The 15,276-nt window shown below is 37.6% G+C and overlaps 1 protein-coding gene across 2 annotated transcripts in view; it reads left to right on the forward strand.

The window, feature by feature from the left end:
• Positions 1-15,276, forward strand: part of ESF1 (ESF1 nucleolar pre-rRNA processing protein homolog) — a 69,387-nt gene that overhangs the window by 45,738 nt on the left and 8,373 nt on the right. For both annotated transcript variants that reach the window (XM_070419893.1, XM_070419894.1), the window contains 2 exons: positions 9,964-10,085; positions 12,931-13,018. In XM_070419893.1, the coding sequence (XP_070275994.1) occupies positions 9,964-10,085; positions 12,931-13,018 (210 nt within the window). The remainder of the gene's footprint in view (positions 1-9,963; positions 10,086-12,930; positions 13,019-15,276) is intronic.

Genomic DNA, 15,276 nt, shown 5'->3' on the forward strand with positions numbered 1-15,276 from the left:
GTATTGTGAATTCCAGAGAATTTAGCAGTAGAGAATTAAAGAGGGAAGGGAGAGGGCGGCAAAAGAGTGGCTATGCCATTAACTTCAGAGGATTAGAACATGGGAGGTTAGGGGGAACTTGATGATTAGGGGCTTTTTGTGGTGACCAAAATAAATAGGGATAAAAGGCACAAAGAGATTATTCCTGGTGGGTTCCAGGCAGATTTTGATGGTGAGGCTGTTAATGTTGAGGATTAGGGTGGGAAGGGTATCTGCTGGTGCCATGAATGTGCCAAGCCAGTTCCCTTCTTAACCCCTTCCTGGGGAGGATCAAGTTTACGGTGAGCGCTAGAGACTTCCCCTTGACTCCTGTTGACAGAGTTACAAGTGAGGAAGCCAGGTAACTAAAGAACACACTACACGAATCCCAGGGCCCAGGGGCTCACTCTTGGACCCTGTCAGGAAAGGGTTAGCCTTGCTCCTCAGTGCTGCCTTTTGTTCCTACATCTTAAAATAGTTTACTATTCTGAGTTTCACTATGATGTATCTAGGTCATTTTTTTGCTTGATGTGTTTATATTGCTTAGAATTAATTGTGTACTAAAGATGAGTATCTTTCATCAGTTTTGAAAATGTCTAAGCATTTTCTCTTAAAACACTACATTTTCTTCATCTTCTCTACTTTCTCCTTCTGGAAATCCTATTTTATATGTGTGGTACCTTTTCATTCTCCATAACTCATATTTCCCATACCTTTGAATTTATGTAACATAGTGGGTAATTTCTTCAGTTCTGTCTTTCAGTTCATTAATTTTTTTCTTTACCTCGTTATAGTCTGCTGTTAACTTGGTCATTGACTGTAATATCAGTTATGTTTTTGTTTCAGGAAGTTTTTTTTCCCCCAAGTCTGTCTCATACTTTTCATAATCTTATTTTTTAATTTCCTCTTTTGTTTTTTTAATGTGCTGATTTTATATTCTGTATCTGAATAATTCCAGAATCTATAGTCTTTATAGGTCTGACTTCTATTATTTTGTTTCTGCTTACTCTGGTTCATATTGAATTTTGATTGTGATCTCATTGTTCTTGGATCTTTACCTATGGGAATTCTTTAAGGCCTGGGTCAAAAGTGCCTCTTTTAGAGAGTATTTGCCAGGTGCCTAAGGGCATTTCCAATCCAAAACCAATTGAAACCAAATTTTTGGATTGGGGTCTTTTGGCCCACACAGATATTGAGAATTCCAGCCACAAACCCATGGATTTGTGGGCTTGTAGTTATAAATTCTCTGGGGGGGAAATGTATTTTTACTTTCATTGTTCTGCCCATAGCCGAAGCCCAAACAGGCATGTATTCCCTCTGAGTTGTCAGAGGAGGAGCAGCACCCACTTGAAGGCACCCATTAGGATCCTGGCTTCATGGTAGTGGTCTCTGATGGGACATTCCACCATGATGGTGGCTCTCAACATTGCCTGCTGTCTCCTGGGCTAGTAGACTATTAAAACCCAATATCTATACTCCTCTATAGCAGATTAGTATGTGTCCCCAAAGAAAACTTCCTGCTCTGAGCTAGTTTCACAATTCTATCTAAGCTTTCTTGTTGTGGCTGGACTCTTAAAAATTCCCCTTTTTTTCTTACTTCTTAGCCATTCACTTAAAAGTTTTCATGTATTTTCTACTTGTCTGTAAACATTATGTGTGAAAAATAACAGAACAAGTAGTTCTCCGGTCCTCTTTGCCATAAATTAAATAGAATGGCTTCACCAGACCTGGCCAGAATTTTCTTCTGTTAGTATTAGGAGAGCTTGATATTATGTACATTGTGATAAAAAAATTACTTGAAAGGCAAAGAAAACATACAAATAAAGTTACAGATAAATATAAGAAACAATGATTCCCTAATGGGGCCCAAATGTCTTATACTTAAAGTCAGCTTTTTAAGAATATTTGATTCTAAGAAGCTGGGACAACTTGGTTCAGAGTAAACTGAATTACAGTTAAGTTCTGACCCAATGTCTTTGATAGGTTTTGTGACTTTAAGTGAAACAATGTATAATGAAGGTAAATTTTTTCATAGGCTAATTGATATAAATAAGAGTTAAGTCCTGTATGGCATCTCACGAACCTTGTAACAAAATGATGTTGAGTGAAATATTATTTGAGGACCTTCTATGTACTTGCAAATGGAAGTCATCATTTTAAGGGAGAATAAGAGGATATTTAGAAGAAGTTCGAGTATGATAAGGTCAAACTAAAGACAAATGTAGAACAGTTCCTATATATTGAAATAGCTTTTAGACAATTAACAACATAAAGCATTTACATTTATTCATTCAGCATGTAGTATTTTCTCTGGATACTTCATTGAATGCTATATGAGAACCATTTCCCAAACTAGTGTGCCAATATCCTCTTAACTTTATTATTTGTATTATAGCTGTCTGTGTTGTTTCCATGTAGTAGATATATAACAGTATTACCTGCATACAAAGGACATATGTTGGTTCTGCCTGATTAGTAATTTTTGCTGTTTACTATTGTTCCCAAAGTTAGTTGTTACTTTACTTTTTAATTTCATGCATTGTTGCTCCCTGTCCATGAAGTTGGGAGCAAATTTGACAAATTTATCCTCTAATTTTCACTTTCATTCAACAGACATTTATTATACCAGGTCCTCCACTAGCCACTAGTTACTTTTGATGGGGGGAGGAGCTCTGGCCTCTACCCTCATGGAGCTTGCAACCTAGTAAGGGAGATAGCCATTAATAATAGTAATTCTTAAAAATCACACAAATAAATATAAAGTTCCAACTGTGAAAAATGGTACAGAGTAAAAGAATATAGTTTAGCTTATTCAGTATGCTTTAATGATAACCCTGCATGCGTAATCACTTGATTACCATGGAGAGAAAAAATAACACCACTGATAAAAATCCTCGTTACTCATATGGACCTATTATCCCTGTGACCTTTGTTAATTATATAAGTAAACTAGAGGCCCGGTGCATGAAAATTCATTCACTGGAGGCAGGGGTCCCTCAGCCCGGCTTGCCCCCTCTCACAGTCCAAGAGCCCTCAGGGGAAGGCGATGCCTCATCACACCTCTGCTGCTGCCACTGCCAGCAGAGCAAGCCTCGGCCAGCCCTGGTTACCTGAGCATTGGGCAGCCCCGGGCGGCTGGGCAGCCGCCATCTGAGACTTGCCTGCACCTCGGGCCAGCCCTGGGAGCCTGAGGGGACCAGGGGACTCTGGAGGCAAGTGCGTGGGGCGGGCCCGGCCTTGCCGTGCACCTGCCCCCCCCGCCGGGCTGAGGGGACCGGGCGCTGCCATCTTCTGGCTGTGGGGTGGCAGTAAATTAGCCTATTCTCTCCTTATTGACTGTGGGCACCGCCATCTTTGAGGGCATGGCAGTCATTAGCATATTCCCTCCTTATTGGCTGTGGGTGCTGCCATCTATGCAACAGCGTGAGGGTCAATTAGCATATTCCCTCTATTAGATAGGATATGCTTTTCCAATCTCCCTGACCATTGGGGATAACTGGACATTTTGAAGGGGTGCCTTTGATGCCAGTGTTCCTCAGGGCATGATTGGTAGTTTTCTCTTATACCCAGAGTGAATTCCATCCAAGTTGGGAGTTTGGGTGGTAGCGGTTAGTTACATTTCAAAAGCTGCTTTTGGAATTGAGTATTAATATATATAGTCCAATTTAAACATATCACCGTTAATAAAGTTCGAGCTATAAGTGTTCATAAATATTCTCTGGATCCTAAGTCTTCATAAAATATAAAGTGCCAGTTTCAGCCTGTATCAGAAATCTTAAAGCATGCATTTTGTTTTTTATAAACAAAACCCATTATGCTACTTGGAAGTTATTCATGTCCTGCCCCTTGAAGACCTTTTGAATATTTCAAATGAGTAGCTTCAAGAGAAATGTATAGTCTTGTTTTAGTTTATTTTCAAAGGATATTTTAAAGTATTTTTCTATGTATGCAAATTACCAAAATAATTATATATGAATTGCACTTAAATTATCCTATCTAATAATAGACAAACATGGTAATTGACCATACCTCCGCTACGCTTCCCATTGGCTAATCAGCAGGATATGCAAATTAACTGCCAACAAAGATGGCAGCCAGCAGCCACGAAGCTGAAGCGAGCAGGAGGCTTGCTTGCTCCAGTGATGGTGGAAGCCAAGGTTCCCCGCCTGCCGCGGCCCAGCTCTGAGCTCCAGAAGCAACAGTGTTTCAATTATAGAAGCTAAACAAACCCCAGATACCTGCTTTCAGCCAGCCGGGGCCTCAGAGCTTAGAGCACCAGTGATGGCAACAGAGTTTCAATTATAGAAGGTAAACAAACCAAGATACCTGCTTTCAGCCAGCCACGGCCTCAGAGCTGGAGCCGGGCCTCAGAGCTGGAGCCGGCTCTCAGCTTCAGTGACAGCTTTAGAAGGTAAATAAATCCCAGAATAAAAAAAAAATAGGCTGGGAGCTTCAGTCGCTCGCCAGCCTGAAAACGGCCCTCAGCCCCTCACCCAGACTGGCCAGGCTCCCCAGTGGGGACCCCCACCCTGAAGGGGGTGTGACCAGCTGCAAACAGCCATCAGCCCCTCACCCAGGCTGGCCAGGCACCCAAGCGGGACCTCCACTCTGATCCGGGACACCCTTCACGGCAAACCAGCTGGCCCCTACCCGTGCACCAGGCCTCTATCCTATATAGTAAAAGGGTAATATGCAAACTGACCCTAATAGCATAAAGACTGAGAATGACTGGTCACTATGACACACACTGACCACCAGGGGCCAGACGCTCAATGCAGGAGCTGCCCTCTGGTGGTCAGTGCGCTCTCACAGCGGGGAGCTCTGCTCAGCCACAAGCCAGGCTGATGGCTGCCAGTACAGCCGTGGTGGTGGGAGCCTCTCCTGCCTCCTCAGCAGTGCTAAGGATGTCTGACTGCAGCTTAGGTTGCTCCCCGCTGGCAAATGGACATCCTCCGAGGGTTGCCGGGTTGCCAGAGGAATGTCTGATTGCCAGCTTAGGCCCAATCCCCTGGGGAGCAGGCCTAAGCCAGCAAGTGGTCACCCCCTAGGGGTCCCAGACTGCAAGAGGGCACAGGCCAGGCTGAGGGACCCCCCTTCCCCCAAGTGCACAAATCTTTGTGCACCGGGCCTCTAGTTATTGTCATAATTGAGTCATCTATGTTCATGGTTGGCTTTGAAAGAGTTTTTACCCCTTATTTGTAGGATTATTGATGCTATTTTTAGCTAATCTGGCAGTCCTTGAGTATACATTAAAAATTTTTTTAAACAAAACTGTGCAAAACTTAAAACATAGTTGTTTTTCATTCACATAGTGGCTGCTCTCAAATGAGGCTAAAACTGTCTGAAGAATGTTCTTGTGCGTATGCCAAGAGGCTTCTGGGATGGGCATATTTTTGAGAATTTAGAACATAAACAACTGTGATCTGTGTCAAGAGATTTAAATGACCTCATAATGACGATGAGAACAAAGCATTTTTAAGTTATCGTTGTGCTGTGTTAATCCATGGCACTGTATTTGTCATTTTACTATTTTGGTGTGTTATGTGAAAGCCCAGCAAAAAATAATACAGACAGTATTTAACTAAAGATGCTATTTATTGTTGTAAATAAACAAAATGCCAGAAAAATATAAAATATTTCCTGGGAATAAATATTTCATGAATTATTCTAGAGCTATAGGACCTTTTAAAAAAACCACATGAATTGCTTTGGGATAAAGGCCATTTGTTTAGATGTTAAAGTTTTGATTCATTTTCTGTTGGAGAGAATATGTTCCAAACATCAAAGATCAAACAGTTGGCTTGAATAAGAATCCTTCCTTCAAGACAGATCAGTTAAGTGCTTAAGTACTTAGTCTGTGTCTGGCACTGTCCTAAATATTATGGAATACAAAAGAAGGTGACTTAAGTTGCCTTTGGTCTAGTTGGAAGAAAAAGCATACTCAGATGAAACTTCTAAAGTGGAAAAGACATTATATAATCAAATACCAAAAGAACCCCATATCATTTATAATACAAATAATGAAATAGCCTTTGTTTTCAGAAATGTCTTCTAATAATTGTCCAGAACAGTGGTTCTCAATGAGGGGTGATTTTGCCCCCCAAGGGGACATGTGGTAATATCTGGAGACAATTTGTATTTTCACAACTGGGGCTACTGGCTTCTAACGGATAGGCTAGAGATATTGCTAGAAAGTCCTTCAATGCACAGGATTATCCTTCACAACAAAGAATGTGTCTGGTCCTAAATGATAGTGCTGAAATGAATAACCCTGATGTAAAACCTACAAATGTCTGTGTTGTTCAGTTTTAAAGTTGTTGAACATGACTCCCATCTTCCTTAGATCTCTACAGCCCCTATAAATGTTCTTTACCTGAGGCCCTTGGATCCTTGCATACAGGTGAACATTGGGTATCTGTAAGCTCCCTGAACATAATATGCAAGTTTTTCTAGTACATTGTTTCAGGGAGGGATTCCACAGCTTTTATCAAATTCTCAAGTTATGTCCCAAGAAAAGCCAAAACAGCTCCATGCCTGTTATCGCCTCTGAAGATCTTCCAGTAGAATAAGATGTGGAGGTTTGGAAGACAATGATATTGATAATTCTGATGCTATGTAGGCCTATATGTGTTTGTGTTTTAGTTTTAACAACAACAAAAAAAGCTTACAAAGTTTTTAAAAATTAAAAGCTTTAAAAATAGAAAAAAGCTTATAGAATAAGGATATTAAGAAAGAAAATATTTTTGTGTAGCTGTATAATGTGTATATGTTTTAAGCTAAATGTTATAATAAAAAAGAGTCAAAAGTAAAAATATATATATATATATATATATATATATATCAATGCCCTGGCCTGCTGGCTCAGTGGGTTGGAGCATCATCTCGCACACCAGAAGTTTGCAGGTTCGCTTCTAGGTTGTAGAGTCAATCCTGGTCAGGGCACGGATGGGAGGCAACAGATTGATGTTTCTCTTTCACATCCATGTTTCCCTCCCTTCCTCCCTCTCTCTTTCTCTCTAAAAATCAATGAAAACATATCCTTGGGTGAGGATTAAAAAAATATTTTTGTTTATAAAGTAAAAATGTTACAGTAAGCTAACATTAATTTATTATTGAAGCAAAAGATTTTTTAATAATTTAATGTACCCTAAGTACACAGTATTTATAAAGTCTACAGTTGTATATAGCAGTAATTTTCAACCTTTTTCATTTCATGGCACGTATAAACTAATTAATAAATTTCTGCAGCACACCAAAATATATTTTTTTGTCAATCTGACAAAAAATAGGTATAATTTTGATTCATTCATACTGGACAACTGTTGTTGTTGTGGTTGTTATCACTTTTTTATTTGACAATCTAAGGGAAAAGAGGTCAGTGCCCCTGACTGAATAGTCAGGTATGCATGTTTTAAAAATTCTTGTGGCACACCAGTGTGCCATAGCAAACCAGTTGATAAATCACTGGTGTATAGTATTGTCCTGACCCTTCACATTCACTTACCACTCACTCACTGACTCACCAGAGCAACTTCCCAGTCCTGTATGTACCATTTTTAATTTTTTATACCATCTTTTTGTTGTACCTTTTCTATGCTTAGCTATGTTGAAATACACAAATACTTATCATTGTGTTACATTTGCCTACAGTATTCAGTTCAATAACATGCTATACAGGTTTGTAGTCTAGAAGCAATAAGCTATACAATAAGCCTAGGTGTGAGTAGGCTGTACCATCCAGGTTTGTGTAAGGGCATTCTACGATGTTCACACAGCAAAACCGCCCAACCTGAATTCTCAGAAAGTATCTTGTCATTATTCGATGTATGATTATAATCAGAGAATACATTTTGTTGAAAAAAATATCTAAACATAATACTTAATATTTTGGAGTAAATAAAATCTTTCTTAATTTGTTTGGAAATGATACAGTAGTAGAATACCTTAAAGATTATTATTTAAGCCAAAACCGGTTTGGCTCAGTGGATAGAGCGTCGGCCTGTGGACTGAAAGGTCCCAGGTTCGATTCCGGTCAAGGGCATGTACCTGGGTTGCAGGCACATTCCCAGTAGGAGATGTGCAGGAGGCAGCTGATTGATGTTTCTAACTCTCTATCTCTCTCCCTTCCTCTCTGTAAAAACATCAATAAAATATATTTCTTTTAAAAAAAAGATTATTATTTAAACACATGTAATAATATAATACTGTACATTTAGAATGTGAAACTCGCTTGTGTCCTGACCCTTTGGCATAATATATGTTATTTCATTTTGTTATTTGAAATCAACTTATTTTGTCAGGAATTGCTGCTTTCTCTCAAATGGAGATCCCAGTTTATATTTCCTAGGTGCAGTGTGTCTCTTGATTCGGTCAGAGATTTGGACCTAGGTGCTGTGTATCTCTTGATTCGGTCAGAGATCTGGACATGGTTTTATACATTTCACATTTCTCCTAGAATCTGCTCAGTAAAGGGAATTGTTTTTTTCTTATAAGCAGCGTTTTGAAACTGAGAGTTATGTTTCTGATTTGGCATCCAAAGAATCAGAGATCCTACCATCAGTATGTCATAAAAACAAATCTACATAACCTTGAGTATACATACAATTTAATACTTTTCTAAGTCATAGAAATTTGGAGATTAAATCTGAGTTTAAAAGCCATGAAAGGGACCATAGAGATCATCTAGTATACTTGTTTTATGCTGCCCTTTGGGGCTCAAGATTCAAAGCACTACTTTTAGTTGTATATATTTGAATTTCTACCAAATATTTTCTTTGAGATGGAAAAATGGTGTATTTGGGAGGGACAGTTGCATGCTTCTGATCTAGACCAACCTCATTTTGCAGGTGACAAACCTGTGGCCCAAAGCTTTAGATTTTATCATGGACTGACTATACATTTCTTCATTCTAAGTCAAACCAGCATTTCAGATGTATCTGGTAATGGTATTTCGGATAACCAGGAATTCAGATTTTATCTGTTTAGCTTCCTAGCTGCATGTTCTTAGGCAAGTTACTGAACTCTCAGTCTCAGGAAAAATGAGAATTATTATATCTTTAAGATTGTTTTCATTATCTTAGAATTTAAAATGTATCTGGGAAGATTGGATGGATGGACCATGTCAGCATTTTGAATCATTCTATTATTGTTTTTTAAAGGGATTTTGTATCATATAAATATGAAACCCCTTCTTCCCCAAGCCCTACCATGACCTCCAAAGAAATACTACAAAGTAAAACAAACATCTTTATTATTAAAGGGGACCACACAGTAGTCATATTTTCTGTACTTTGGCAATAATGAGGGTCTCCATGGGCTGATATTATCAGCCTTGGGGCTTTTTTTTTTTTTTTTTACATTCTCAGGCACTCCAGCTATTAGATAAGCCACCTAGAAACATTTAGGAGCTGCAGAATACAAGAAACAAAGACCTTTAGAGTCTAATGAAATATAAGAGCAAATAACAACATTGAAAGAGTTAAATCATACGAATTGGAATGTGAACTTAGTGGTCCTTTTGATCTTAAAGATGTGGCCTGACAGAGTGCTTATGGAGTGATTATGAGAATGCTTTCTTCCTGGGGTATTGCAACGGGGGTTGCCTTACCAATCAGCTTTTGTTAATCACCTGTTCCAGAATTACTAGAATCTCAAAGCAATTAGTATAGAGAAATGAAATTTGAGGCTAAATAAAGGATTTTTCTTCAGTGGCTTGATCATATATTAAGTTGATGGGTTTTTTTATTTATTTTGGTTTGGTTAGGTTTATTGTTGTTTGCTATTAGGAAATAGCTTTGATATAAGTTGATCCTACATTATTTTGTGATCTTGTAGTATTGCAAAATTCACTTTTGCATTTTACATTATTACTCTATTAAATATATATAAATTACCTTTTTTGGTAAATTACATTTTAAATATAACTATTTTTATGTTTTTCCTTAGGTCTTAAAGAAAGTGCAGAAGAGATGGTCAGAAACAAATTGGAAGGAAAGGATAAACTCACTCCTTGGGAACAATTTTTAGAGAAGAAGAAAGAGAAAAAAAGACTGAAAAAGAAACAGAAGGTATCAAAGATAATTATGGCCAAATATTTATTGAACATCAACCATGTATGAAACAGTACCAGGTGCTCAGCACCTATTATCACACAGTGTAACCACTTACTGGAGTAGGCCTTGTTACCATTGCAGTTTTAAGAAAGACAAAAAGAAAAATCCAATAGTTTAAGTGTTTTCTATGAGGCTACATAATGTTATACAATGTCTGGTAAAAACCCAGAGCCACTTTAATCCACAGCCGCTGTATTCTAAAATTTTGCATTTAGTTGATGTCTGGATATGAAACGGCTTGATTCTCTTTTGTTTTTGAGGAAAAGAGGTACATACAGACTTCTTTACTTGAGGATATATGCATATAAAAGTTGTCATTAAGTCATTGCAGAGTTAGCTTCTTTAGTGATAGCAGAGACCGCTTAAGGGTTTTGCCACTGAAAATACTCTTGTCACCAAGTGCAGCATTCTATCAGTAAAGTCATTTTCTTAAGATGGTATCACTAATTACAGAATTTTACAATTTGAGGAATCTTAAATGATTAGTTCTAGTCTGTCCCTGATGTTTTATAGTTGTAGAAAATTAAGTGATTTGTCTGAGCTCTCACTCCAGTGTCTCTCTACTGCACTGTGTTCTCTCTCTCTCTCTTGTACTTTCGTAAAGCTGTGACTTTCAGGGCTTATAAAGATAGAGGGCTACAGAACTGAATGATACAATGGAGTACAGTGATTTTTTTACTCCTATAGTCAGTATTCCTGGAAGTGACTAGGGAAAGGGGTAAGACCCCTACCCCATTATTGGTATGCTACCTCTCTTCTTCCCTAGAACTTCCTTTAAAACTAAGTAGGCAGAATAATTTCACAGGTCATTAAGCCATCAGTTTATTGGAAGACTTACAAGTGGGTCTCTGTAGGGTCGGTAAAGTAGTTCCTTTGTTCTGAGACCTTTAGCAGCTATTTGATTTTATTTATATAAAATAAATTATATCTTTGATTTTCATTTGCTAGGTGCCTTCCCTTCATTAGACTAAGACTGGGCACATTTTACCAATAACATTAAAAATACACCCAGTTTGTTCCAGACTTCGTGCTCTGTACTGTACTTGGTGATATCAGCAGATCCCTTCCAACTCCACAGGTTCTCCATATGTACAAGGATTTCAAGAAATTTTTTCAAGTTACAGTTTTCCCCTTTTCTGCTCTGTGACTTTAATTTTGATACTGAGAAATGATTATTGAAGAAATGAATACATGTTTATGTGCCATAGTTGATAATAAGTATAGTTTAAATCTAAAAAACAGTTATACATGAGTAGATTTGAAGTTAGATATAAATATTCCATAATCTTTGTTAGAAACATATTATTGCTGAATCTATTATAATATTTTAGTGAAAAAAATTTAGACGCCCTATTCTTAAAAGGATATTAATATCATAATGAATATTTTGGGGCTTGCTGGGTCTTCTTCGGCGTGCAGGATGATGCTTAGCGATGTGCATTCTAAATGCTTCTGTTAAAATGACTCATGTTTTAAATTCCTGGGAATAAACTCAAGTCTGATCTTGGTTCCCACATGTTCTATTTATTTTATAGACTTGAATTTTTAATTAAACATGCTAATTTAGTAGATAGTCTATTCACATTTGATTAGCAAAAATTTAACTAACAAGATTTGCTTAAAAATAGCCCAAGAGTTCTTAGGGGTAGATTGTGGATAAAAAAAAAGATATTTGCCGAAACCGGTTTGGCTCAGTGGATGGAGCGTCGGCCTGCGGACTGAAGGGTCCCGGGTTCGATTCCGGTCAAGGGCATGTACCTGGGTTGCGGGCACATCCCCGGTGGGAGATGTGCAGGAGGCAGCTGATCGATGTTTCTCTCTCATCGATGTTTCTGGCTCTCTATCTCTCTCTCCCTTCCTCTCTGTGGAAAATCAGTGGAATGTGTTAAAAAAAAAAAAAAAAAAAAAAAAAAAAGATATTTACTGAAATTTGGGTGATAAAAACAAACAGGTGGCTATCCTAACTGCTTTTACATATATTTGGATTTTCAAAATAACTGTTATTTTTATTTTTATTTTATTTTTTTTAATATATTTTATTGATTTTTTACAGAGAGGAAGGGAGAGGAATAGATAGTTAGAAGCATCGATGAGAGAAACATCGATCAGCTGCCTCCTGCACACCCCCTACTGAGTATGTGCCCGTAACCAAGGTACATGCCCTTAACTGGACTCGAACTTGGGACCCTTGAGTCCACAGGCTGACGCTCTATTCACTGAGCCAAACCGGTTAGGGCATAACTGTTATTTTTATTAACCAACAAATAAAGTGTTTTAAAAAATAATGTAAAAGATAACCCACAGTGCACTACTCATACTATTTATAACACACTGCTATTTCTCAATTTTCTGAGAGAGAAGGCCACCTCTCTTCACTGACTAGCCATCTAAAAGTATTTTCCTCCTTCGAATGTCTGTATCATTTTATTTTTGTCTCTTCTTGCATTTCCTGTCTTGAATTATTACTACTGATATGTATGTCTATTTGTGTCTAATTTCTCTTAATAGATTGTAAAATTTTTAAAGACAAAAACCATGTATCTGATAACTTTCATTTCTTCCCATTGCCTTACATAGTTTCCTGCATTTATTAAGTGTTCCACAAATATTGGTTGAACAAACAAAAGAATAACTTAGATGGGAGTTATTTTATAAACTGAACAATTAATTAACTGGTTTAATTAAATTATTTTAATTTAAATATAATTTGAAAGAAGTCATATTATTTTCCTTCATATATATGTATATATATATCATGGTCCTTGTAATAAACTATATGTGTTTTACATTCAACCTTAAGGCTCTTGCTGAAGAGTCCAATGAAGATGAACTTCCCTCTGATGTTGATATGAATGACCCATACTTTGCTGAAGAAGTTAAAAAAATTGGTAAGCCAGCACACATTTATAGTTTTCAATTGGAATCTAAAGAAAAAAGGTAACATTGGTTGAAACAATATAAGCCACTCATTGTTTTAAAATTCCTAGTATTTGTGTACCTCCCTTAGGGCCTTATAAGTAGATCTGTCTTATAGGGTATAACCATTGACCAGATTAAGAAGGGTCGGCCTGCTCCCTGTACATGCAAAGAGTAATGTCATTGCAAGAGGTTTTGGGTAACATGATTATTTAACAGTTTACTGGAAAGTCCTTTCTGGGAAATATCCTTATAGACAGGTTGACTATAAAAGACTGAAAGAAAATGGAATAGTCATCTACTTGTATGCTTTCACTGCTTTTTTATAACGCATCCACGCTAGGTCTCTTTGCAAAGGCTATGAAGAATTGAAAGTATGAAATAAATTTGTTTAGTGGATATGTTTATAAATTTAAAATTTTTACACAGTGTTATATGAAAGTTTTTCTGCTCAAATATACAAAAACATCCATGTTTCATATTCTCTTTGCATTTATCCTGCTTCCTTATAACTAAAAAGCAACTTCCTCCCCTTTTCCTTGAATTCCCTAAACTATCTGGTATTTGATTTCCTATAGCCACAGAGTCTTATTTCCATTGCATATGCACCACTCATTCTATTCTGAATGCTTTTATTCTTACCTTTTTGGTATGTATAAATGTGTGTGGTAAGGTTCAGGCCAGATTTGGACAAGTCAGTGCAGAGACCACTATAAGCATTTTCCATTCCCTCTCATGCATTTTGCTTTGCCCTGATCTGAATACCACACACATGAACCCCAAAGGCTTGCTCCTGGAATAACTCCAAGCTGGCATTGTAAAGAGAAGGATTTTATGAAGTTTTCCTGCTTCTTGTCCCTCGTGACTAGTGGGCCAGAATAGTTCTCAACAGGAAAGTCAAAATTGCTCAAAATTATTTCCTGGTTGTTACAGCCTTTTAGCACTGACATTTTATTGATGAAAAGGAGACCAAGATGAATAAAGTCTATTATGGGATGTGAGATTCTTAGGAATTGGAAAGGGAAATGGAAACTTAGCATGTTCTGCTTTTTATCATACCTGAGCGGTCATTTCTAGATGATGATGGATTTTAGTCTTATCCTCTGATTTCAGGAAACCAAGTTTATTATATGGAGAAATGCAAAGCATTATAGTTTCCTTGTTCTCATTCCAAAGTGCTTCATTTGGCATGTGAAATCTGGTCTGATTGCAGAACTCAGGACAGGATTCAAAGAGTAAGTTAAATGGTTTGATGGCTTGGGGTAGCTTATTTCTTGGAATCAGCACATTTCAATTGTGAATAAGCTTTTTCTAAAGTTACTGTCAGAAGTTCCAAGGGAAAGTATAGATAAAATTTGCTTGCTTTCAATATACTTTTGATTTCAGAATACTGCATGGGAGTAATTATATATGGGCTTTTTTTTTTAAGCAAAAAGAACAATAGAAAGGCTGAGAACTTTTTAATATAAAACCTAGCACTAAAAAATGGTATCTTGCCATGTTTGTTTACTCATTCTATCAGTAAATACTTTTGAGTGCCTCCCAGGTCCTGGGCACTCTGCTAGGCTAGACATACAACAGTAGTAATATAGGCAAGGTTACCTCCCTTGAGTATAGTTTTAGGGAAAATATGCTAAACTGGTAAACAAATAAGAATATTTGAGAATATGGTCAGTGTTTTAAAGGAAATAAATACAGTAATATAGAGGATAAAATGGGGAGGAATAAGGAGAGTAGCTTACTTTACATAGGGTAGGCAAAAAAAAGGCTTCTCTGAAGTGGTGACAATAGAGCTGACACCTGTCGAATAAGAAGGAATCAGGCATAAAGAGCTGGGGGAAGAGCATTGCCAATGAGAGAAAAGTGGGTAGAGAGGCTATGAGATGAGAAAGAACTTGTGGTGGAGAAATTGAGACAGCAATACAGCTGGAGCATGGACAGTGCGGGAATTTGGCCAGGCTGGGATGCAGGACTGACCCTGCAGGGCCTTGTGGTCCTGGCAACAAATTTGGATGCTGTTCTTCTGACAGTGGGAAGTCACTGAAGGGTCTTTAAGCAAGTATGTGACATGGTCTGGTGTATATTTTAACATTACTCTGGTTTCTGTGCAAAGAACAGATTAAAGAAAGGCATCGGTAAAAGCCGGGAGATCAGGATTTTGCAGAGGTCTTGACGAGATGATGGCATATAAGTAATGGAACTGGAAGGAAAAAACTAAGTGGGATTTGAT

Source organism: Myotis yumanensis, unplaced genomic scaffold (genome assembly GCF_028538775.1).
Source record: "Myotis yumanensis isolate MYYU_CA2020_CCGP unplaced genomic scaffold, mMyoYum1.0.hap1 SCAF_7, whole genome shotgun sequence".
Taxonomy (NCBI): Eukaryota; Metazoa; Chordata; class Mammalia; order Chiroptera; family Vespertilionidae; genus Myotis; species Myotis yumanensis.